We start from the raw sequence: 26,428 nt of genomic DNA on the forward strand, positions 1-26,428 counted from the left end.
GGTCATGTGACCTCCTAAGCTTTTTGTCCCGCACTCATACTCAAGTGTGTCATGTGATGTGTTGGCACTACATGAATATTCGCAATTGAATCATTCAAAGTAGTAATTCCACAATTCTTTTAGTACATTAAAATATGTTTACTGACTTTTATGACACAAAATAGGAATATAGAGTTCAATTTCACCAAGAACGTTACATAAGTTTTCATTAAAGGCAGGTTTCACAGTATAGCTCTGTAGCCGTCCTTACATACATTTATTGGTGTACCCTAGTAATCAAAGGAAGTTAGTCTCCCTTGATCCAATACAAGTAAATTAACAATTACATTTCCAATACTATTGTTTCACAATTAGACAAAACGTTTCGGATATATCATCCATCATCAGGGCATTTTCAACTTAAAATTCTATCTTGTAGATTTGGTCCACGTTCATCTGTGTACCGGTAATTAACCATAAAGTATACTTTAATAGAGGTAATTCTGTAGTATCCATATGTGAACTACTTAAGTATGTCCAAAGTAAACTAACCTCATACGGTTTTTCATCCTTCAAACTTTAACTAGATGTTCTTGTCAAGTATCTGCTCAGTTCGCACTATTTATTGACCTACATAAGACAATAACCCACATCACTAAAATAACCTAATCACTGGTCTTGTTCAGTTCATATTGAAAGTAATTGAACATCCTGGTTTACCTGGATACATACACTACAGGTAATCTTCCAGTGGTGTAATGTCTGTCACACTGCGGTGATACGCTTCGGTGGTTGTTATAAGCAGAGACACTCACCACATGCTTCGTAAGTACCTGGGGGGGGATGACACGGAACATCACCTCAGTGTCATTGCTGAACACCGCGTTCCATTTAATGAGTTATCTTGTAATAATACTGCACGCATGCGTGCGTGAGAGTGTGGCACTTGGAAGCAGCCATCTTGCTAGGGGATTACTGACTGTTATAAGACCATAAAGACGTAGGAATCCTCACAATATTGAGAACCGGCACATGACTGTTGAAAGTTCTATTGTATTAGAATCTTGGTATCCCAGGAATTTTCTAATACTCCTCGCACCTATTTATACCTGAGGAATGGGAGGGGAAAGATGGGTCGCCATCAGAGATCTGTGATATAACCATCTTCTCCAATAGCCCTTGCGCCTGGTCTGATCACCACTTCATCACGTTCACCATCCCACCCCTGCATCAGGCCTGAACCCCTCCCATCTGCAGCCCCCCTCACCTCTCGCTGTACCCGCAGCCTCACCAGTGAATCTCTCTGGCCACTGCTCAAAAAAGCCTCCATCCACCCTAATGGTCTCAACCTTGGCAGCCTAGTCAACCACTATCACTCTACCCTCAATGCAGCCATTGACATACTTGCAATTCTTAATATAATGCACCCCTAAATGACCCACACGCACCAACTCCTGGTTTACCCCTGAGCTCCTTGACCTGTGGGATGAAAAACAGTCTAGTGAATGCACGTGGCGCGTATGCCCGATGGCAACAAACAAATCTTGCATCTCCACACTTTTCAGAACCTACAAAAAAAATCCTCTTTCATTACCCGAATTGTCAAGGCCAAGTCCAACTCCTGCAAACTCTTTACCATCCTATGGGAACTAGAATCCCCAATCTCACCCCCTTCCATGGTCACTAAGAACGATACCTTGTGCAATGATGTCCAGAAAGCTCTCCTGGACAAGACAGCGGGTCTACAGAGCATGAACCAGCTCAAAATAATGACCATAAATACCACCTCCCAGACCACTACCAGCCCCCATCTGCTCCTGCAGACTTCTCCCCTATTCAGCTTCCACTCAGTCATGATGCCAGAGGTCCTTGACATTCTTGAGGGCCTCAAACATTTCAGATGTAAAGCAGACATCTGCCAAGCGCTCCTCATCAAAGTGTGCACAGACCTCCTGATGCCGCAAATCACAGACATCATTAATGCCTCATTTGTCTCCTGCTCCGTCCCACACTCTGGATATCAACCCTCCTCAAGAAGCCTTCTCTGAACCCCTCCAACTACTAACCCATCATCACCATCACAGATCCCTTCCTCCTGAAGATCATAGGCTGGGCCACCTACCTCCAAATTCACCAAGACCTTGAACGATACCACATTCTAAGCCCACGTCAATCGGGCTTCCGCAATGGCCATATAACTGAGTCTGCACTCCTTGACCTCGAAAACCAACTGGTCGAGGCCAGAGGCTAAGGAAAACATCTCATTACTCACGCTTTTGTACCTATCCACAGCCTTTGACTTGGTTGATCACTCCATTCTCTGCCACCACCTAACGGCCACTGCCTCATTCTGTCCAGATGCCGTGAAATTAGTTGCATCCTTCCTGACCAACTGCACTTCACAAGTCTTTGCTGACAACCACTCTTCCACCCCCACACCAATCACCTGTGGAGTTCCCCAAGGCCCCTGCATCTCCCCCATCATCTATACTAAACCCCCCTTTGATCTCCTAGACTGTCTCAATATCAAATATACAAATTACGCGAACGATACCCAGATGCTCATACCCCTCACTGGTGATCACTGCCTGGACTCCCAAATAATCAACGCCTCACATCACTTGTGTCTGAATGATGAGAAAACTGAACTCTTTCTTGTCGGCAACCTCTCACACCTCTACAAGTTCAGCCCAGGCCACCAGCCATTTACCGTTGACAATCACCCCAAGCACATCTCATCTTCTGTCAAAACGCTCAGCTTCCATCTCGATGCCACACTCACACGATCCCGGCACGTCAACGCCACTGCCTCCTCGGCTGTGTATGTGACCAAACTCATCAACGTGAGACGACCCTTTCTCTCAACTGACAACTGCCTGAACATTGCCAGCGCCATTAATGCTGCAAAATTGGATTAATGCAATGCCCTCTTGGAGGCATCACAGAGCATAACCTGAACAAGTTACAAACCATCTAGAAAACGTCTTTAGAGCCACACTGGGGCTAAACAAATATGACCACATCACTGCAGCCAGGAGAGTAGCACACAGGGTCCCAGTCCACGAACGGATCAAATTTAAGACCCTCACCATCACCCACCGCTGCCTTGACAACACCGTCGCAGGCTTCCTGCCAGAGAGACTATCCAAACCAGCCAGGGCCAGCCCCACTTGGTCTGCTTACACTAGCCGCTTATGTGCTCCGAGATTCAAGTGGGCCAAAGCTGAAGGCTCCAGTTTCCCCGTCTTTGCGCCTACGCTGTGGCATGTCCTTCCCCCGCCTTGAGATCCAAGCCTTTATACAATGTGTTCCTAAAGAGACTGAAAACCTACCTATTTAATTAGCAGCCCTTATCCTGCTAACTGTTTGTAACATACTAAACTGCGACCAGCGCCTAGACTCCCAAGGGATAAGTGCGCTATACAAATGTATAAATAAATAAATATTCACGCAAAGCTAATACAAGTGTAATCATACAGTAGCTGGCAGACATATCCTTAGTGGCAAAGACAAATCGGTTTTATATTTGCAAATGCAGCACTGGCATCATTGGGTAAAGCCAAAAGAAATCTGTTCTTAAAGTGGAAATGCTGCCATATATTTTGGGCACCAGCCTCCTGATAATGTAGAGGGAAATGCTTCTATGTACTGTTAGTGATTTGGCATCAACTGGATGTTTACATGTGTTACTGTACAGACATTATTGTAAAATGTGAGGTTTCTTTTTCAAAAATGTTCAGTGTATTGAAAATAATCAATTTTACACCATTATTTAAAATCATTTGTTATGGGGAGAAGCCCCTGTATTCACCATGTTTGTTGTGCGCTCCCTCGAGATACTCGGTCACTCACGCTGGTTACTGGGAAATAGTCATGCCTCCACCATCAAAGAAAATGATCACCAGCCACCAGTGGCGCCAACAGTGAGCCAAAACATATTACATCTTGAAGAGGAACCATCTATAAGTCAAAGCTAATCATGGCTCGCAAAAGTGCCATATTTGACCAAAAACTAAATAGAGTGACAAATCACCCCATAAGAGCAAAAAACAATTGTCAAGCTAAATTGGAGTGGAGAGCTAAATGGCTTTTAAGACAAAACTAAGTCTGATGCTTTAGAACAGGGGTCTCCAACCTTGGTCTTTCCAGAGGTTTTGGACTACAACTCTCATCGTCCCTAGCCTGCATAGTCAATATCCAGATATCATGGTCATTGTAGTCCGAAACATCTGGCGAGTCAAAGGTTGCAGACCCCTGCTTTAGAACTACACAAATGGTGGTGCCTAAGTGCAACCTGTGAGCTAGAACTAGGCAGCCAAAGGGCACCGAACATCGTATCTCTGCCTTCAACTTTCCTCCCCTTTCTCTTAAACTCTACATTCATATTTTTGATTCAATAGGTGGCTGTAAATGCCCACCTATGAGCCAAAACTAAAAGGCCTCTACCAAGTTAAGTGCACACAGGCCAACTTTAGAATAAAAGTATAATGTTGCAAGTTGTAATTTAAATACAATATCGGAAACAATTAAATACTACTGCTAGGTATCCCCGCAACATTCAGATCTTCAACTGCAAGAATTTGGTTTTCAGCAGCAAATGGAAATTTCGATGGTTTATGTTTATATGTCATAATCCAACCCCATCATGGTGGGGAAAAATACATAACATAATATATGCTATCATGGCTGACCAATAGGAACCACTGAGCTTGCAGCATAATGATATTTATGACTATTAAGATCAAGTTTAGGAGGAGAGCTCTCTTCTTCTAACTGAGCAGCACAAGCACATTTTTAGCCTACTAACCATCAAACATGATTTCCCAAGACAGGTAGAGGAAATTCAAAACAGCACTTTCATTTTTTTAAATTAATCTCTAGGCTTCCTTAAAAATGTAGTGGACAGATCAACCTACGGCTAAGGCATCTGCAGGGGTTTCCCCATGAAGCAGATTGCATCATTAAGGGGAAACACTTGATTTGCATAGTATTTGTCAATTTGGAAGGTGTTTTCCTTCCATGTAAAGAAGTTGGGAATGAATGCACAATGTCTGTGTGTCTTCTTTTACAATTTCTGTATGTAGGCGGCGGATTAAGCACGCAGTTATCCGTTTTCATTTATATGTGGGAAGCTTCCACTCAAGGCTAATCTATGTGTGTCTGCATTGTCTAGATATGTTTTTGCCAATGGATTACTGTGTGTGGATCACAATTATTTAACACTACAGATGTGGCATTCGGAACCGGACACTATTCTCCACATATATCCTCCAGAAATTGACAAAATGCAGTATTAAAGAGATGTGCCTCCTTTAGCACTCCAGATGTTTGGATTACAATTCCCACTATCCCTATCCATATATATAGAAACGTCTTTTTTAAATGTATATAATGGACATTTGTAAGGCGCCAGTATAACACATGGTGTTTGAAGGCACCATTTACGAGCAACAGGTTAAAGACCCCAGCTCTGGCAGTGCCTCCAGAATTGGTCATATCTCCCCAGAAGAGGTGGTCAGTGCTGTGCACTATGCTCCATTTATGGGCCCCAGAAAGGCTCTTCCGGTGCACAGTACAGTGAGTCTGTCTTCCATATTCATGATTCCTATGGGGTGCTGGGAGGGCACAGGACAGTCTAAAAGTCAAATGTGATCATCTCTGGGCACGAATCAGGCAACCTGAACTCCACGCATACATTATCTTTCAAGAGCAATAAGTCAGACACATTGTACACTTGTGTAGGATTTTATTATTTAGCTTATCTGAAGGCATATAGGTTTTCCGTGAAACATACAGATCCTGCCATAGAAAAATGCTGCACACAGACCATCGCGCGTACCTCAATGCCAGCAGCGTGAAGCTCACGTGACCACATTCTGTGAGCGTTATGAAGATAGAATACACTTGAAGAATATGCCACCCATGAGCACCAGCCCTCTAAATTGCCCGAGTGTGTGACCCCACCCCCTCTTCTTTCCAATTCAAGCCAGTCTAGCCATTACAGTTTAAAATCAAGTGGGATTTTTGGGTCAACAAGGCTTCCATGTGGGAAAATATCTGTCAAAGATTTGCCTGTGTTCCCTTCTTGAGTAAACCAACTAGGGCAGCTAAAGGTGAGGATTCTAATAACATTGTTTTGGGTAAAAAGAACCATATCAGAAACCTAGCACATAGAAGTGATGTCCAGAACCCTGACTCCAAAATCACTCCTTAACATAAATACATAAATAAATAAGATGAACGTTACTAAAAACAACCAATTTTAAACATTGTTTCGTGGTTTGCTCGATTCCGAATGGCAACCCAAGTAGTCCGCGCTGGGAGGATAATTCAGGGCAACTCGTTTGTCTTGGAAGCAAGACAATGCAGAGCAACATAGGTTCAAATCGTGGTCCTGCACTCAGAGACTGATCTCCGATAAAAGGTTTCGTTTGAGGTTGAGCCTGTTCTTAGTCTGTTCGATGTTCTATCACTCTTCATCCATGTTTACCGAAACCCTTCATTCATGTGCACCAGTCATTAGAAGATTTAAAGTGCATGACAAAGTCATCACCACCCATGTCAGACTGATCTACTAGTGCACTGAATAATCGGAGAAGCTTAAGGTGGTTTGAATCTGATTGTTCCACAAATACACTTTAATTAGTGTGGGTCATATATACTAGCATGCTGGCACTTGGTTACGGCTCTCAAACCTAGTGTCATTAAATACTAATGTCAGAAGAAATGGACCTTCCAAATATCATGCACATATTCCCGACTTATCTTACTTGCACACATTCCAACCCATGTCTGTGGTACAGCACTAATATGGTCTGTACAACAAGCAAAACACCAACAATGTTTGGGACCACACTGGCTTTTGATGTATCAGAATCTTTATGCCATTTTTATAAATGAATATAGTCCTTTTATAACTGATTTGATACAAAGGATTAGCTTGATATATTTCTATCTCTCTATATAAAAAGCAGAAAATCTGCTTGTTCGTTCCTTATACAATTCCACACCGTTCCACCGATCTGCACCAAATGTTGCATAGTTACCTGTTCGGAGCCTCCAGGCATTACAGGCTACATTACATTAGGACACCTCACCCTTTTCCCTGAATTGCAGCCCCTTTACACATGAGACATTTGCTGAAAGTCGTGAAACCTCAATGTGGTCATAGAAGGACAGGACAGAGCTCATTTTAAGTATCCCGACACCAAGAACAAAACTCAAGCGGATCTCGAAAACCACGTTTCAAAGCACTAGGATGCACTGTTTCTGAGATATTTGTACCGCAACGCACTGCACCACGCTACGGTGAGGCAACAGGGGGGGTGCACAGAAGGCCCCAGTATGCTGCAGCCCGCCAGCTCTCGCTTCCCCTCCACGTCTGCTACGGGTATCTCAACCAGCCATGCGTGCTCATTCTTAGCGCAGTTTACTTCCAAGTGCAAAGCACATCAAGCGGTAAGTGACTCGGAACAGCGATCTACAGGATCATTGATTTTCAACAATTGATGAGAGTGTAATTGGGTCTGTCTACAGAACCTGTGTGGAGTACGGGTACTTTTTGCTAGTATGGGTGTAAAACAGAAAAATTGCAAAAAAAAATACGAGCAATAATGAAAGTACACATTGAATCTTCTTGTATTATAATATTCCTTTTATAAATTTGCAAAAACAGTATTAGGGAATGTAAACAAAGTAGAAGTTGAAGCCTTGAGAAAGCCCAGGTTGGGCGAAACACACAGTGACAAATTCAAGATTGATTATCAATCGCCAGGCGGGCCAGAATTCACTGTCTAATTAAATTTATTTTAGATAAAATATCATGGATGAGAAATTAAATACTTGATGAGTTATGATTCAATACACACAAAAAATATTTTAGGATTGAACAACTTCTGTTATGATCAAATAACCTAGATTTGTGTGCAAGTAATATAAGTTGGGAATGAGCGCATGAAACATGGAAGGTAAGTTCCTGCTCAATCTTCAAGGGTGTGCTTTGAATAATACTTCACATCCAACGTTGGTGATGCAGGGCCACACTCCGCTGAGTATCTGCCTCAATTGCAAGTGTACAAGCTGCAAACCGGCGGCTACCCCATGCACCAAAACACCCACAAGCCCATATTCATTCCATGCTCGCTCTACATACCAGACTGATGCCGCTGTTAATATATCGTACCTTTGGAATACACCCAACTCTTTGCACCTAAAACTCGAAGCAGCACACCTTTTTCACTGCGTTCGACTGGTGCCTTAATTAAGCAAGACACTAACATATTGGTATGTTTAATGCTGCCAATATCTTTCAGCCGGTCTGGCAGATGGTGACCAGGGGTCATGGGAGTGGCAATGGGTATATTAGAAGAGAGTAATGAGACGTCTGACAGCACTATGACTAATCTGAATGAGAGAGGCAGTGCCAAGCGCCAGTGACCGAATTCACCATGTCCGCCTACAGAGTCTAGGTATAGACCAACACATGTAAGACCTCTCCCCCTCCCCAAAGACATGCCACAGGCTATGCGGACCCCGAGGAGCGACTTAAATAGCAGAAGGGGCTCCAAATTGTGGACAGTATTGAACACACAAAAAAGTAAGAGTGAGGGTCAGTTAAGAAACCCGTAGGAACATGGGAAAATGTTGTGTTACCCACCTTATCCCTTTTGTTTTTGTGTTAGAGACTTACGCGAACATGACCCATGGGCCGGCAAATAAATAAGAAGTAGGGACCATCAAGGCATCGATTTTAGCTCCTCGTTGAGCCTGGTATGAGGACCAACTTTGGAATGAATATGGGTTTGGTAGGGGCCACTGAGAGTGAGGAGAGCTCTAGGCAGGCTGCTCCGACGCTCACTCATCAACCAAGGATATACTCACCCAAGACTAGAGATAGTTGAGTAGTCTGTCCTTGTTAAGCAGAGTTGAGCAGCAGAGCATCCGCACTGGACAAGATGGAGGATGAAAACCACACCGTTGATTGTTCATCGGACAAGTAGTTCTACCTTGCCAAGATATTGGTGCCCTTCCCTTGCTCTTGAGATGCTCGAATGGCTGGTACACACCTGTTTGGAGCGATAGGATGTCTAGCCTACAGACTCATTCTGATACGAGATATCGGGACAACGTTAAGAACCGGGCAGACCGTAGAAAGGAGTTTATTGTTGGTTGTTTTCGTTCACGGTCATCTTATTTTTGTTATTTAAACATACTGTTAACCAGGGAGATGAACATAGAAGCAACTGTTAGTTTACTACTATAATTTTTTTCTCATTACCTTAAAGCATTGGTCCCCCAAATCCCCACTTGTTTACTCTACATTCCTGGGGTTTTCTGCAGCTTTTTACACTGGATCATTTGTTTTTTAGCCGTTTGGGATTTTGCGTAGTGCACAATCTTTGCCTATATGTAGATGTGGAAAGAAATGTCAGCTGCAGATGCTAATTTCTACAGATTTCGCTTGAGGAAGATGTGTGGGAGGCCTCCGCAGGCTTGGAACCGCGCAGAGGGTTCCAGCAAAAGCAAAACCTCTTGCAACATATTACCCCAGAATTGACATAACTTGAAATGGCCAAGAGATCTTTGTGTCTTATTTGAACAGACATCCATCATGCACTGTGAATCGAAGTGCAACATTCATAGACAGAGAGAGAAGACGCAGTCAAGGCAACCGGAAGCCCCTGGGGATCTGAGCGATAAGAATGAGCCACTGCATGCAAAGGTGGCCACGCTATGCTAGCCCCTTTGTTGCCCTGTACTAAGTCAATGGCAGAAAACACAGACTCTGTTATGTATTAAATCCAGTCCGCTCAGGGTTACACAAAAGGGCAAAAAAGATGTGCCCTGTTATTTATTTTGCATATACCACAGAAATGAAGCAAGTCATTTATTCGCCATTTTGTTTGTTACACTTATTCTTCATAGGCTTTGCCACCCCCAATATAATTGTTTTCTTACATCAACATCGCATAGTTCAGCAACATATTAAATAACAGTGCAAATTAAATATAGGAATTACCTTTCCATTAAGCTTCAAGTACATTTAGAAGAGAAGGGAAGCAACATAGCAACTTCAACCGTGCAGTGAGAGTCAGAGACAATAGCCGCCACCGCGCAGAAAGCCGTGCAAGGTTTTCCATGAGCTCTGCTGTCCAATGTGACGCTGGGCAAACGCCACCATCTCCGTGGCACTTGGAATTTGGAGGCCTTGGGAAATTACACGTCGCCTCCTCCATCATGTGAGCATTTTGTGGGTCTTGTGGTGTCCCGGCTGGGCACCGACCTCCTTACATTTCCGGGCACATCTCATGGGGGGTTAGTGCAAGGAAACGGATGTGACCCGCTGTGTTCCAAAGAAGGGTGTTATCTACATAAAATGCCACTTGATCCTACCCCAGGGCGACACAAACACCCCTAAAATGCAAAATCACATTGAAGTATTAAGAAGTGATGTTTCTCAGATTTCCATGGTCTTTGCATAAGTCAAGTGTAAAAACAATAGAACGAACCGAGACAATAAACAACTGTTGAGCCTTTTCACAGAGCAGTTTCTCTTCCCTTAGTCTTTGGACTATTGGTATATGAGATCTGTAATGCCATTTGTGTGGTCCCGCATCACTGTCAAGGCATGGAGCTGGTTAAGATAGTAAGGAGGAGAGAAGATGGCTCCCCATTTTCTAATGAAAAATACACATTGATGGAGAACACTAAGGTAGTATTTATGGTGTCTCAGCTTCTGCATCTGGAATGAGCACGCACCCAACAAAGACATGTCCCTCAGTACAAAAAAAGGCCTAGAAGTGGGCATGCGCACCTTCTGATTTCACCCCTACATTAGCCATTTTATTTGAAAAACGAATTTGTTGATTTACATTTTTAGGTGTTGCGTCTTTAAAATGTTCATTTCTTTTCTTTAGGAGTTGTCTATTTCTTTATGACTAAGCAAGTGAGGGAGCACTCTGGGAAGTCATCATGTGGGTAAAGAGCATATTGGGGAGTAAAAAAGTCAAGCTTGAGGAACACTGCATGTCCGAAGTGCAGACATTGTATCTAAAATCAGGGCATATGATCAAAGCAGCATGATGCTTAAGGGAGAAGGTGGGGTCCAAGACAGGCAGTGGATCATGGGAAACCATATCATTTAGGAGGGTTGGTCCAAGAGAGGGTGTACATAAAGAAGGTGTGGCAGACAATGCCCTGAACTACCTGGTGTCTAAGGGGAACCTTATGGAAGAGAATGAATATATAGCTTGCTCAGATGTTGCAAATACTAGGTGTTAATATGTGTGTGTGTGTGTGTGAGAGAGAGGGAGGGCTGGGGTAATTCTGGTACTATTGTTTGTTATCCTACACTATCCATGCCCTATAATTATGGCCATGTTGTCTTTGGCAGAAATGCCACATTCTGTGGAGATTCTGGTAAATTACACAACAATATCCATGACCAAAAATGGGTGGAAGGTCATGAATGAATCTTAATCTCTGGCATTGCTTTGCGCAATTCCCTACCCCATTTGTGTTCTGCAATAAGGCAACATTGTCTTGAAAGTCTGGGAAGTTACACAAAAATACCCAAACATAGATTGTAATCTCACGAGTCAAGTTACATACATTTATAAAGAACATACAGACTTCTTGGAATCAATTTTGTAGGACATGTTGGTTGTGAAAGAAAGAATGCCTTCAAAAGCCCTTTATAAAACATTTCAAGAGCATTATTTTCGTATCAGTAATACTGAGGACAAATGTAAACATATTTACATCAATCAATCTGCTTCCATTGTCTGAAAGAGGGGCTGGAATCAGATAAGGTTGTTGTATGCAGCATTTGAAGACAGTCCAACAATTTCCTATGATAATGTTTGCTATGGGTGCATTTTGATGGGGAACGGTTCCTTCTTTCCTGTTGGCAGATGTTTTTAGAGACTGGCTCATGAAGAGCTATACTCACACAACTTGGTGGCAGCGGTGGGATCTGTTATTGCCAGACAAAACATTGAACTTTAAAGCACACACATCGCTGAAAAATAAAGGATGCAAGAAGGAGCTGTGTAAGAGCAAGGCGTGCACCTAGCGACTTCTTACCAAATACCGCAAAACCACTTACTTAGTTTATTTGAGACACACTCTGTGGAATGAAAAGCAAGCAAGCAATCGGATCAACTCCCAATTCCTGTCTCCTGCTTCCTCTGCCTCGTTCCTTTCTCTACTTCCTTGTATCTATCAACAAGTTTTAGCTTTTCGGTTCCTGTCAAACATTTACATTTCTAGGAATCTAGAGCAGCATCAGCCCCCTTGGGCAATGTTTCCATGCTGTCAGAAGCGTTGCAGTGTATCTCCTAGAAATCATTGCAGAAGTATACATTCTTGCTGCGCCTATTTCCAAAGAAGGGCAACTTCAAGTGCTGCATTCATTGCAAACTTCTACCATCAATGTGGACCAGACTTGCTTTTCCTTGCTCCTGCTCTGAACTGAGTGACCCAGGATACGATTACTGCTGTCTCTTCTTGTCTAGAACTGTGGCATGGGGCAGTTTTTTTTAATGTAATCTGAGAAGGCACCAAAGTCCAATATAAACATTCTGTTGCATCTAAGCAAAGGTCCCACACCAATGATGTCAGTGGAGAACTGGCGTGCTGTCAACCATGGGATCAGAGCAACTTAAGGGCGCATATGCCGCCGCGCAGTTGGAAGACGTGCAACGAGTCAAAGGACCCGAGCAAGAGGGATGACATTGCACTGCCATTTAGGAGAGCTTTTAGCTTTGGAATGAGCATAATTCAGTCAGAGGATCCTTTTCATAGTGGGGTGACAGAAAATGGGCTGGCAGAAAGTGGAGCATGTTTTCTGAAATTTGTTTCTGGAGAGGACATAAAAGCAAGCAAGCACTGGGGCCGCTGGCAGCCCCAGAAAGAGGGAATCGAGGCCCTGACTCCTAGCGTCAACTCAACTTGGAAACTATGGATGCTCCAGGACTCAGGCATTGCTCAGTTACTACTTGAACTATCCTCGGTTTTCAAGGAATCATGATTAAAAAGCAATTGCTGGGCTCCCCTTTCATCTACAGCCAACCCCCTCAGGCAACACTCGTGTTTGAACACTGATAAATGATACAACCTCATGCCTATATGTGTGAATTGCCGGCTTTGTGAACTAATTATTGTAATCAACAGGGACACTAATCAACGCCCACAACACCTCTTCAGCAGCCCTTGTCATTCCTTTACTACCCCACCTCTACCTCTATTAGCTTATTTTGCAGGATAAATGTTCGCAACCAATTAGAAGCCTAGGCTTTAGCGTGTCCATCTCGGTCTACACCGTAAGCCTCGTCTTTCGCTTCCCCCTTCATCCTAGGGGAGCGTGGTCGCAAGAACGTGTGGCCCTTCTCTCTCCGCAAGGTGCCGCAGTGGATTGCTTTGTGTGGTATTTCTTTTCTGTTTAGTGTTTGTTCTCTCTTGTGCAAAAGTGGGTTCTGCATGAAATGACATGGTTCATTCGGGGAGCTCATTTCCTCGAGCTCCCAACATACTCTTGGCATTCCAGGTCTCCGTTCAGCTCCGCAACGTCGTGGATCTTCACGCCCGTCTTCTGGTCTACACACCAGCACTTCCCACGTTGCCCATCCAAGGCCGGGTGGCACTTCAAAGAAAAGGAAAATGGGCAGTTATTTTAATGCATTATGTATAAGACTCCCAGTTGTGTGGTATTTATTTTTGCTCCTTTTCCATCTGTATTTATCTGTATGCATGGGGCTGGAAGAGCAGGAGGAAAAGCAGGTGGAAGATGAGGACAAGACGAGTAGGGTCACCTGGGTAATGTGCCATTCATCAGGAGGGGGTCAAGTGTTCAGGGATGTTGCTAGATCTGGAAAGGATCTGGGGTTAGGCTAATGTTGGAACTGTCGGGACTCTGGGCTAGCCAGCCTTTTGGTTGTTGCTCCTGAGCTTTTATCTGGGGCTACAACCAAAATACCTGGGGCTATAGCCCCCCCAGATCCCTCCCCTAGCAAAGCCTATGCCAGTGTTAAGCAAAGTCATCCAGAACCCAGGCTGAGACCCCTGGGTAAAGCAGGAGCTTTGTTGAGGACCTGGGTACAGAATCTAGGAGGGACAGAAATGTTAGAAAGGATGGTGATCAGTGGTCGGAGTGGGTGGGAGCATTTTTTAAATCAAATTTTACTGTTCCTATACTTTTATTTTAAAAAGGAGCCTGTTCCAGAATGGTTTCGTTTAAAAATAAAAGTGTGGGAAGCGGTTGAAGCTTGCACTTCAGTGCCCTGCACTGAAAGTTCCCTTAAACAGCAGGCGCATTTGTTTGGGGGTTTGTATTGTGCATGGAGGGGTGAGTGGCAATGGGGTTTGTGGGGAGTGGGCAGACCAGCAGGGAACATAGCTCCACTGCTTCTTTTCATACACTTCGACGACTGATGGTGATGCATATGAGGGGTGCTATATCCCTTTAGGTTTTTTTATAGTAAGTCAGGGGCACTATCACCGCCAAAGGTTGCTTAAGCACTACCCTGATGATGCACTCATTACAGATGGTGGAGCGAGTGGGGTGAAAAGCCACACCAGAAAGACAAGGTGGGTTTCAAAAAGGGTGGCAGTGTGCAGGCCATGAGCATAACCTGAAGAAGCCAAGGCTATTACCCAATGGGGATGGGGAAGACAATCCAGCCCGAAGCACCCACATGGGGGAGCAGGGCTAATATCTACACGAGTTGGCCCAGGTGAGACAGCCAAGCTAGGGCAGGAGGAAGAACAACGCCCCTGCCCTTGCAGACCACGGTAGACACAAGGGATTCAACTAACACCAGAAGCCTTCTCACTATCATAGCAGTGACATGGCGATGGCACAGACAAGGAACCATTGCCGGCATCTTGGAGAGCCAGACCCACCAAGACTGCAAGACGTCCAGTGGGACACTGGAACTCCTTAAGACTATGTTGTACATTGTTCTGAGTGAGGCCACTCCGGTAGCTTACTTTCTAGAACAGAGCATGGCCATTTGTGACTCAGGGCCGTCGGTCCTTCTAGAGTAGGGGATGCCAGTATTGTTTGACCCATCCTGGCCCTTTCTTTTGATTATAGAAATCGACCTTCTTCTTTTGAGTAAGGAAACCCAAAGCTCCCATAGAAGTTCTCCAATGCCTCCCTGAAATCCTTACTGGCAGGACTTTTCTAGGTTATTGCACTGTTGCGCTGGGGGTTTACAACTTTCTAATTTCCCATGGTGGGAAAGATCCTTGGGTGGGTAAATTAAAACTGTGATCTCGGGGTGTTCAATTACGGCTATAAGGCCCCTTCCCTTCATAGCCGCCATGCAATAGGACTAAACTCATGGTGCAAGTGGCAGGACTCCATGAATGGTCCATAAAAGGTCCCACTTATTTCAGATGTCTTCCAAATTACTCACACATCCATGAAATGTGCGATCAACGTTTGTCAGATAGGGTTGAACCGAACACACGCGTTAATGTTTTGCTGTGTGTTTTTACATGAGACTGAGCGCCCGCAATTAACCCCCATTGAGTGTAGGAGTTCCTTTTCATGTGGTGTAGGCAAGCACGACCCTCCCTACACATTCTACAAAGGGGCGTCAATGCTGGTCAAATCTGCTGAATAACAGACAGGAAGTTAAATTCTGTATGGCATTAAATGCCGACAAATGTGCTTTGCAGTATCAACAATTTCCGTAAATGAAAGATTTAATGGGTTGTGTGAAAAGGGCACAAAGTTGTCTTCTTTGTGTTTTTTCAGACACTTGAATTTGGAAAACAATTTCTAAGGGAGATCAGAATTTTGAATGACCAGTCAAAATCCAGAAAGGCCTGGCGGATATCAAAGGAACATTTGTAATTCTAGATCAGATGTCTGCCACTTTTGGCACCCCAAATGTTTTGGACCATAACTCCCATTAGCTCTAGCCAGGGCAGTGAATGGTGAGGGATAATGGGAGCTGTAGTCCGGAACATTTTGAACGCCAGAAACCACTGCTCTAGACAGTCAAATTCAGAATGGTCTATTAGGAGTTTGAATAACCAATTGGAATTGCCTATGTCTAGTGTCCCTTGAATAGAAATGTCAATGCACATCCCTGGCCAGTCAGATTTCTGATGATTAATTGGCCATTTTTCTTCTGAACCATATCGTTTCCAAATTCTGAAAGGTCTGAATTTTGAGCAAGTGTGTGCATTTGCCTGTGCGTACGTGTGTAGTCTGCATGGAGTCTGTGCTTGCTTTTGCTGGGTCACATGATCCTGTATATTTTTCAGGTTGAGTTTTAGGCCGTACCTGCTTGGGGTGGAAGTTCCCATCCCGGTCGCAGTTTGGGATGGGAATGACTTGCAGGTCTTCCTGTGTCCTGGTCGGGGATGCAGAGAGCTTCTCCAAAGCGATACGAAGTTCTCCGGCACAGGAACCCTGCAATGCAATATGAACAACAGTCAGTGAGAACACAGCGTGCACAAAACAAGCCCCAAATACAACTCAGACATGAAGAGACCCAAGCAGAGCAATAATGGTGGGTCACAAGAGCAAGTGCCGCGTTGATCTTGCTATAAGTATTTTACAGAGAAGGGAGACCGACCAATCTCTAGGCAGATCTTGGCACAAACAAATACCCAAATATTTATCCTGTGACTCCGACTGTGCGTCGTTGAATTTCTATGGAAAAATGCAATTCCATGCGTTTACTGTATAACCCATTCCCCTACTCCCCTGATGTCGCCCGTGGGGGCCACATCTTTATGATTTCATTGCAATTTTTATATCTGCTCACGCCCTCTGGCAAAAACTATAGGATCGTTTGGTCTCCCAGTGCATGCTTATGACCTGGAAATCATTGAGGTTAAAAAATACTGCAATCCCACACTCACATCCTATCTTCGAACTGTATAGAGAGTGATGGGACAAAACTGGCTTAACCCCTTAAGTGCTAAGGACGAGTATGCTCGTACTATTTGCATAGAATTCCATAGAGCTAAAAAGTGGATCACACAAAAAAAGAGTGTATGACCTCTGTGGCCAGTGGTCTCATTTCCCTTGAAAACACAAGCCTGCTATGGCTGGGATCCTGGATTGGTCAAGGCACCTTGCCGCCTCTGCAAACAAAATGCATGGTGGATTTCTTCCAACATAACATTCTGGAGAGAATTTGCCCTTACACGGCTGTTGCACCTATGATGACCACCAGCAAGGCTGGCATTTCTGTCCCAGATGCCTGCTGCAAGAGCCTCCCTTTTGCAGCACTCCCTCAAATTCACCTTCAAAAGGATAACATGGCTGTGACTCTCTTCATCAGTACATGTAGTGGTCGCGATCACATGCCTCGTTGCTTTTAGGCCACGACAGCGGTGACTGGCGCAATATAAGAAGGGCTTAACATACTAGCCTCACTCAGGTCCCTGCATTGACCCCACGAGAGAGGAGACTAAAAGGCTTGGTGCAATATCCACTGAGGTGTCACTGAACGTGGTGGTCTTGCTAGCACAGTTCCCTTCACTGCTGCATTCCCTAATCAGCCCTCCAGCCCTGAGGTGACCCTTCCCCGGTGCTTAATTTGCAAAGAAATAAGGGCCAGGGCCCACAAGTGCTCTAGTACGCCTGGGCCAAGCCGGGGCACCAGTTTGTTGCTCAATTCTGCTCCCACAGTGTCAGACCGCTGCAACTCCCACCGGCTTATTGGGGATGATGCGTGCCCTACCCGTGGCATCCGTGCGATTTACAAATGCCAATCAACGTAACAGAGTACTTCTGTCTTGAAATGAAACACCAGCTGTTTGACTGCTTCTTTGAATAACCCTCCTCATTATCATTTTCCCTCGATTTCAAAGGTGGCAAGTGGGACATTGTGGCCCTTTGTGCACAGAAAATAGAATGCAAGGGTTCTGCTCCTATAGTAAAGTAATAGGAAACTGCAGACAAAAGGCCTTCAGGCTGGGTGCGCTAAATAAATCGCAAAAATAAATTAAATACATCAATTAAATAATTACTGAACTTGCCTGTCAGTAACCCCAGGAACATCTTCTACAGGTTGCCACTCAGCAGAGGCCCTCCTTGGCAGTGGCCTTTTCCTGGCTGTGCCCCTCTGCTAGTGCTGTAGGCTAGTGACTGTCCTGTTGTTGTGCTTTCCATTCTGGATGCCCCTCTGCCCCACTAATGGAACTGGCAACTGTCCAACACTGATTACAGTCATGTGCCAGTGTGTGTTTAAGACTTAGGGCCTCATTACGACCCAGGCGGTAAGTTACCGCTTGGGTTGTACCTTTACCACCATGGCGTAAACTACGTTTACGCCATGGTGGTTGGCGGACATACCGCCCCATTCCGAGGTTGGCGGGGCGGTAAGTCCCCAATCCCCATTTACCCTTCCCCATTCCCATTTTTGCCCCATAGGGCATAATGACAGTGGGGAAGGCGTTAATTACGCCACCGTAAATTACGGTGGCGTAATTAACATCAAGGTCCCTTAGCGCCATGGATTTTAACACCTGCTAAAAGCAGGTGTTAAATCCGCCATGGCGCTAAGGGACCTCGTACTCAGGCGGTAAGGGTCGGCGCTGTTTACGCCGCCGTAAAACCCTTACCGCCTGAGTCGTAATGAGGCCCTTAGAGACTTGGCGGCCTGTCACATGCCTTCATATTGATGCACCTGATGGCAAGCGCCCAGATTAACAGGGCCCTTCATGCACCTGGTGCAGCGGTGCCGCAAAGTCAGCACCATACTGACGCATGCATCTGCATGCCCATCTGCCTGCTGAGCTAGTGAATTGCATCAGGAACCATGGCGTCTGCCCGCATCCACCCTCCTGCAGCAGTGGTACCAGTTATTACATCAGCAGAGTGATGCCAATGCCATATAGGGCGACTCGTGGAGTATCCTGGTACACCTAGCACCAGCACCCAGTCCTGTCACCTTTGGGCTCATTTGCATTCATGAAAATGTAAAACTAGTACAGCAGCACTAGCACGGCTCACGCTGTTCTTGCTGGGACGGCGCGACACTGAAAAAAATAAAGTTAGCAAAACACTGCATCATAATTAAACTGAGTCTGAGGCAACAGGTGCCGATGCGCTGAAATAAGTCCCAGGGCTGAGCCCCGGCAAACACCCCCACAAATGAATCACTGCCCTTTCCCCACATGTCCCTATGAACAGCACAGGATGGGGAGAACTCTCATTCATGGGAGCCTTCTTCGGGAGCGCCCTCCTTCTCTTCCAGCTTCAGAATTTTGGAAACAGATTGTTCACACAGCCACTGCTTAGGACCAGAAGACAGACCCGGACTGGCCTATAGGGCACTATGGCAATGCCCGAACCAAAAACACCACACGCTAGTGTGAGCCAGTTTTTATGGTCAACGTGGGCACCTTTTTTTGGCCCATGTGGGCCAATTTGACAAGTTACTTCACCATGCGGCTAGTAGTTTTGAGCAGCGTTAGCGAATGAATATTCTTTAAAATGCACAATTTGCATCACATTTGATCAAAAACCTCCCCCATGGGTTCTACCGAAACAGTCTGTCACAAAAGGAATGAATTGCCATTTGCAAATGTTGGCCACTTTTTTATTGGTGCCTGGGACAATTTTATGCCCCAGTCCGTCCCTGCCAGAAGATGAAGATTCCCAGAAAAGATGGTGCCTCTGGAATGCTAGCAGGGCTGCAGCATGGTCTGGAGGCCTCATAAAACGAATTATAGGTTCCTGGACAGACAAGAGCAGACCTCTTCATGAGGCCCCACTCCGGCCAAATAATTTTAATCAAAGTTACTTTGATTCTCTGGGACCTTTCAGGGTCCCATGAGACAACTCAGGGTGGCATGCCTTCCTGCCCACCTCCCCATTCATTAGCTCTGACCAATATGTAGGTACCACCTGACATGTGCCTGCTTCCCACCAGCCTTACAGCTCTTTCAATGGCACCGTCCCATTGTGAACCTTTCCAATTTTCCTCAAGGACTGCTGCGGCATAGCACTGCTGCCGCCACAGATGTGCCTGTTATGACGCATGCCACTAACATCTAAAATATATTATTCTGGGAGTTAAAAGTATACCTCCCATATATTATTTGCAACTAATTTGCCCCATAAACTCTTAGCTTTCAAAGGAGCCACCTCCTGGAACTATAACACCTTTGTGCACCACTGCACTAGCACAGGAAACCCTGGGTCTTCTATGCAAAGCATCTGAACGAGGTGCCGCATTTTGGGGTCACCAGAGACTGAAAATCCAAACCCTGTGTTGCCCCATGCAACTTCTAAGCCTGCATTGCATAGCTCTATTAGAATTCAAAGTTATTTCTTTACGCCTTTATTGATAGATGTTTGTATCTCCTTATTGTGTGGTGATGAGGGTCAAAGGCCATATGACATCACTGGTAGCAATGTTATGGGGGTGAGAATTAAAGCAAAATCACTTTGCAACGTCTCATTTGTTTCGAGAGCACAGCACACCAACTTCTCAGCAGGCTGGAATCAGTTTGAACAAAACCCGCAGACTTACATCTCCACAGTGTTATGCAATAAGACCAAGTCAAACTTCTTGCACTTTGAAGGGAGCTAAATAGCTCAAATTGACTTGACAATTGACAATGTTGTAAACAAGGGGTGAAAAGTTCAGAAGATAATATGAAATAGAAGCAGTGTCAGTTTCAAGCATAATTGCAAGTAAGTTTTGTGAAAGTATTTCATCTATGCAATGACAAACAGTGTGTCTCCATGCAGTTTTTGGAAGCCTGCTGCAGTCAATTTAAGAGTTAATTTACCCACAGACCTACATCTCCAGATTGTTGGGCAATACGAACAAGTCTTGAAGGGAGTTAAAATAGCTCAAATTGGCTGAAACAGGACAATGGGCCTCATTCCGAGTATGGCGGTAAGGGATACCGCACACTGTTAAGGAGACCGGTGCCTGTAATCCCTTACTGCCCTACTACGAGGTCCCTTAGCGGGTCCCTCCTTCAACGCCTGGTTTTACCAGGCGTTATGGACGGGACCCGCTAAGGGACTTCAGAGCTAATAACGGTACCGCAAATTGCGGTACCGTTATTAGCTACTTCCCCATTCCCATTGAGCCCTATGGGGGCTCAAATTGGAATGGGGAATGGATTTTTCAATGGGGACTTACCAGTCCGGCAAAGGTCGGACTACACCAGTAAGTCCCCATTGAACCAGGTCAGAGTCGGTGCCGGTATGGGAGGTAGTCATGGCGCAAATAGCGCCATGACTACCACCATACTCGGAATGAGAAACAAGAGGTGAAAAGTTCAAAAGATAATAGAAAAAAATAAGCCGTGTCAGTTTCAAGCTTAATTGCAAGTATGTGTTGTGTTTTGGTTGTTCATCTATGTAATGACTAACATTATCACTTCATGCGCTTTTTGAAAGCCTGCTGCAGTCAAATTAAGTGTTCCTTTTTGCCCTATTTTAGACTGACTCTGGAACAGAACTCCCACTTCCATCCTTGAAAATGACACTGTTGGTGTGAAAAGTGCCTTTGAAATACTGGTGGTACCCCAGAAATCATAGCTATATAGTTAAAAAAAATGCAATATCCAGATTATAGAAATGTTCTACTGTGCAAAACACAGCAGACAGCTGACGCAGTCTTTGAAGCCGCCCCAGCGCTAGCTTTTCCATAAATATTCTGTGCAGTGCTCAGCGCACAACACAAACCTTCTGCCATCTGGTCACAGATGTCACGTTCTAGAACGATTTCTCAGTTATGTCATTAAATAGGGAGAGTAAAGCTGGAGACCAAACAGCTGTTTGGGGCCTTAGCTCAAGATTCTGGATTGATTATGTGTATATCTGGTGCAGTGTATCTTATTTGCACTATGTTATGCTATAAAGCACACTTTTGCCATCAAGACATCCTTTTGGCACTATGCATTTTCGCTATATTGCACATTTGAGCTTTATCAATGTAAGCTACCTTCCTCGTTTCTTTGGTTGGATAGCTTCAATGAGCAAATGGATCTGCTGCAGACATCTCTGTACAAACACTAGTTCACACATTCAACTGCGCGCAAGGTGCCCGTTCATCTTCAGAAGGTGATACAATGAGTAACACTGAGCTGGCGGGAAGAAGCCCCTAATATTGTTCCAATAAACAATTCCATTGGTGGTTTTTATAGCATTCAGCACGAGTGGAATGGATTCTTGGTTCAACAAGAGAAGTTGTTGCATGTGTCTCACTCTGAAAGTCAGTAGGAGAGACGCCCATAAATGCAGCCAGCAGCAGAGGCATTGTTTGGGTGAAAAGAGGGTGTTGGCAGTATGGAGAAAACAAAATACTAGAAGCACTGGCCTTCTCGGGCCAAGTATCCTCTGATTGGCAAGCATCAACAGTGCACAAACAACCCTGCTCTCCTCCCTCTTCTCCATCTAACCACCCAACCTACTCCAACCCATGTGCCAATACGCCATAAAACCAGCATAACAGAGCAGAAGCAGGTTCTATGTCCGTAAACCGGGCACAAAAGGTTGCACCATGGATTTCAGCACAGGTCGGAATCCCACGGGTGTGACCTTTTGTGCGTGACCCTCTTCCCTTTCCTTATTGGGAGGTCCCTCCCGAAGCCCTAGCTACTATGCGGCACCCTACGCACCGCTAGACCTCCCACCACCTGCCCCCTGCTGCAGCAGGCTCTGGCCCCGGCTTCCGGATTCTCTTTTCACAATCTGCCGACAGCGGCGCCAGAAGCCCGGGACACAGCATGGCACACTTTTGTGCTGAACGTTTTGTGCCCCGAGCTCCCGGCGCCACGCTCCACAGACTGCAAGCACAGAAGTATGCTATGTAAGATCCAGTAACATTAAATATAGCACCCGGTCATCCAGGTCGGTAATATTGACTGCTTTTAGGAACTGAGGGTGGCTACATTTTAGGCCCATGAACAAGAAGGATTTGGCCAAATTGAAAATCGGCTCTGGAACTGGATCTAGACAGGAATGCTTACAGAATTCTCACAGAGAGCCATAAGTGTCGGTCCTTGCATACCTCATTAATAGGGACAAACTCCCACAAAGTTGTAGACTCAACCAGAGCTCTAAGACAATGAGCCTGGACACCCTCAGGCTGGGGTACCCCTTGAATGTATCATAATTCAGAAAGAAGTGTAAACAATCACTTTGCAGAGCATTACTTCCACGTGTAGCAAGGAACTAGCTTGGCTCATATCCCTTCTGTCATGGAAGTGGAAACCGATAGCTTACTTCTAAAAGTATGGGTGGCTTCTTGGGACAAACTAGACTAAGCTCCAGTAAAGAATAATTTGACAATAATCTCCTGGTGGAAATGGAATTTAGAAATCCCCAGGAGGTATGGAAGATCACCTTGATCCGTGTACACCAGGAGTCTGCAACCTTTGGCTCTCCAGATGTTTTCGATTGCAACACCCATCTGCCCTGTCCAGCATAGTCATTGCTGAGGGGTCATGGGAGTTGTACTCCAATATGTCTTCAGCACGCAAGTTTCAGCCCACGGCTGTACGTGTATAAGGGCATGTATTTCACTGCAACAACGAGCCGATGTAATAAACACTAAAATTACCATGTTGAAAAACTTTAATTCGAGGGAACTGATGGCTTTGCAAGGTGGAGTTACCAAAATGACTAAACCAGTAAAAAGATGACAAGATGCTGTGATTAAAGTGGAGGATTACCTGGGTCCATGTTGAGGTGAATCCCAGAATGTCCTTGTTGCTTCCATAGGGGCCTCTTCCCATGAGGCCAGGCAGATGAGGCCACAACCCGATAGTCCCCCTCATTGTGGTACTCAGTGGGTGGTTCTCATGGAGAGGGAAAACCCCTGTAGGACCAGTGACGACTACTGTGGGAGAACACGTTTCCGCCTAACACTTACACCTCTCATTCACCCCCACTCCCTCCATCCCTACCCCCCGATCCCATGTACTTCTATAAAAACTCAAAAAGTAGAAAGAACCGAGACGAAGAAGAATATGGAGTAGTTGAAGGACACACTGCCAACAATCACAGAGATGCGGAAGAAGTGCACTAGGCACATCCTTCTAATAGAAAGGGAGGAAGGATCGCTAAGGAGGAGAGATCCTCTCAGGAGGAACCAAGGGCCAGGAAGCCGTCCGGCTTGGCGAGGGGAGAAGACTGCTTACTGGGATGCGGTGGCAGCTTCTATGAGGACCCAAAACCATCTGCAACCGACAGGCAGCAGAGAAGGGTGGAGAACCTGGGCCCAGGCAAAGGCAAGCCACAGAGCACTTCCTAACTGTGGAGTCGCTGCAAAGGAAGTTGATCCAGAGAGAGAGAAAGAGTGGAGACCCAAATCGAGCTGCCGCAGAAGTCTGTGAGCAGAACCACACTTCCATACTGCAGAGCTGCGAAGAGGAAGTTCAGCCAGAGAGATAGAGAGAGAGAGAGAGAGAGCGGGGACCCAAACAGAGCTGCTGTCGCAACCCAGGGGCAGAATCAAAGAAAGGAGATAGCCTCTGGCTGCTGTGCTCATATCGCTGCAGAGTCACCACAGAGAGCAAAGAGCTCAGGAGAGAGAAAGAGACAGTGGAAGACCGAGCAGAGCAACTAGAAGCCTCAGTTGGCCACAATGAGACCCAACATTCAGTCCGAAGGTACTGGGGATGTTGGGGAAGGTCAGAAAGGCACAGGGAGCTGGAAGGACACGGTCTGGGAGTCATTCCAAAACCAAGAGACATTAAAACCTAATAACACCTGACAGAACAATGAAACAATTGTGCCAGACTGAACTAGAAGATCAATCCTATTTCGGGTCCGCGGGACCTGGCAGGAAAGTGATCCAAGTCTACAAACAGGGGTCTGGGACCCCCATTCATTTGGAGGAGCATCCAAACAACTCTTCTTCATCGTAGTACTTAGAAGAGAAGGGAACCAGGTCTGGCAACCAGTGTCAGGGGCCCACCAACGTTTGGAGGAAAATCCAAACCACTCTTCGCATCGCAGTGCCTGATAGTTAAGGGACCAGGTCTGTCAACCATGATCAGGGACCCACCACAGTTTGGAGGAGCATCTAAACCACTCTTCTTCATTGTAGTATCTGGTAAAGAAGGGAACCAGGTCTGCCAAACAGGGTCAGGGACCCACCACAGTTTGCAGGAGCATCCAAACCACTCTTCTTCGTTGCAGTACCTGCTAGAGGAGAAAACCATGTCTGACACCAGGGTCTGGAACTGTGAGGAATTCGACCATCCGTACGGTAGGAGTGCCCTCAAGTGGGCTTTTTTGAAATTTTATAAGAAATTGAATGATGGTAGATCAGCCTCTGGAAACAGTGAGGGGCTAATCCGCACACATTTTCCTATGCTCGCCACATGACGTACACATAGACCTGTGTACTCTGGTTGGACACAGCCTACAGACGCAGTCCTCCCTGTCATATTTAGTTGGGATCTGACAGGTGGAGTACATGATGCATCTCAGAAGGGGGAGGGCCAAAACCTTCCTCCTGCCATGGCCAGTCTAATTAACTATCAAATGCTCCATTGATCCTCCCTGTCCATTTTTTTACTCTCTGCAGATGGTGGCAGCAATTAACATAAGTAACATACTAATAGAGTATACTTCAAACAGGCCCACATGGGGCCTGGCTGCAGAGGTTACCGAAAGACAGGAAAACCCCAACAACCTTTGATATGCACTGTGTCAACCTGAAGCCAGCTCCCGCCTCTGAGTATCAAGGGCAGTGACCTGCCATGTCTGGAACTATGTATTTACAGTAGTACACCCTGCAGGGGGACCCCATTCAAAAGGTATGAGTATGTGGTTTGGCAGCAACCAAATGTTTGGTCTTGCCACAGCTTCAGGGGAGATCTGGCACTTTTCTCTGGAACCACAGAGAGCTCAATTAACCAGAGAGACCCTTTGATCCACAACAGACAGAAAGATGGGTGAACCTAATATTACATGTTTTCAACCCTTTAACTTTTCTGTTGTAAAGCACTCTGGTTATGGCCTCACACATACAGGAGACTGTTGGTGGGACCCAGGATGGCTTCATTAAGGTAGGCCTAGCCTACACAAATCACTGGGGCCCTTTGGCTTCAAAAGAGTTTCAAGCCCCTCTTTTGGCAGATCATCTGAAGACTTTGCAAGGAGTAACAAGAAGAACCCATTTAGACCCATGCTGAAGGTACAGTCTGCCTTACAGCTTCTGCCAGTGAAGTAAGGCTAGGATGTCCAAAGGGGGAAGCAAGAAGATCCCTCACCTAAACATCTCCCAAGGAACAGAGAGAGATACTCAATCCACGAGACCCTCCAGCAGCTCCAAAACCGGTACCCAACCAGCACACAGTGTGCCCCGCTAGGCTCTGCAAGCAAGCTTCCTAGGTGGTAGGCCAGAGAGTCTCTGAACCAAACCAAGGACAATGCAGTTGCCTGCAACACTCTCCTCAGCATTGGGCCGTCCAACCACGATGACCACTCAGTGTCAGAGTC

The 26,428-nt window shown here is 45.5% G+C and overlaps 1 protein-coding gene across 1 annotated transcript in view; it reads right to left on the reverse strand.

The window, feature by feature from the left end:
• Positions 1–9,794: 9,794 nt before the first annotated feature.
• IGFBP4 (insulin like growth factor binding protein 4) overlaps positions 9,795–26,428 on the reverse strand; it is a 330,734-nt gene continuing 314,100 nt past the window's right edge. The window contains exons 3-4 of the mRNA XM_069634564.1: positions 16,277–16,405; positions 9,795–13,621 (exon numbers count right to left, since the gene is read on the reverse strand). Of these exons, the coding sequence (XP_069490665.1) occupies positions 13,487–13,621; positions 16,277–16,405 (264 nt within the window). The 3' untranslated portion in view covers positions 9,795–13,486. The remainder of the gene's footprint in view (positions 13,622–16,276; positions 16,406–26,428) is intronic.

This window comes from Ambystoma mexicanum, chromosome 13 (genome assembly GCF_040938575.1).
Source record: "Ambystoma mexicanum isolate Mex_15411 chromosome 13, UKY_AmexF1_1, whole genome shotgun sequence".
Taxonomy (NCBI): Eukaryota; Metazoa; Chordata; class Amphibia; order Caudata; family Ambystomatidae; genus Ambystoma; species Ambystoma mexicanum.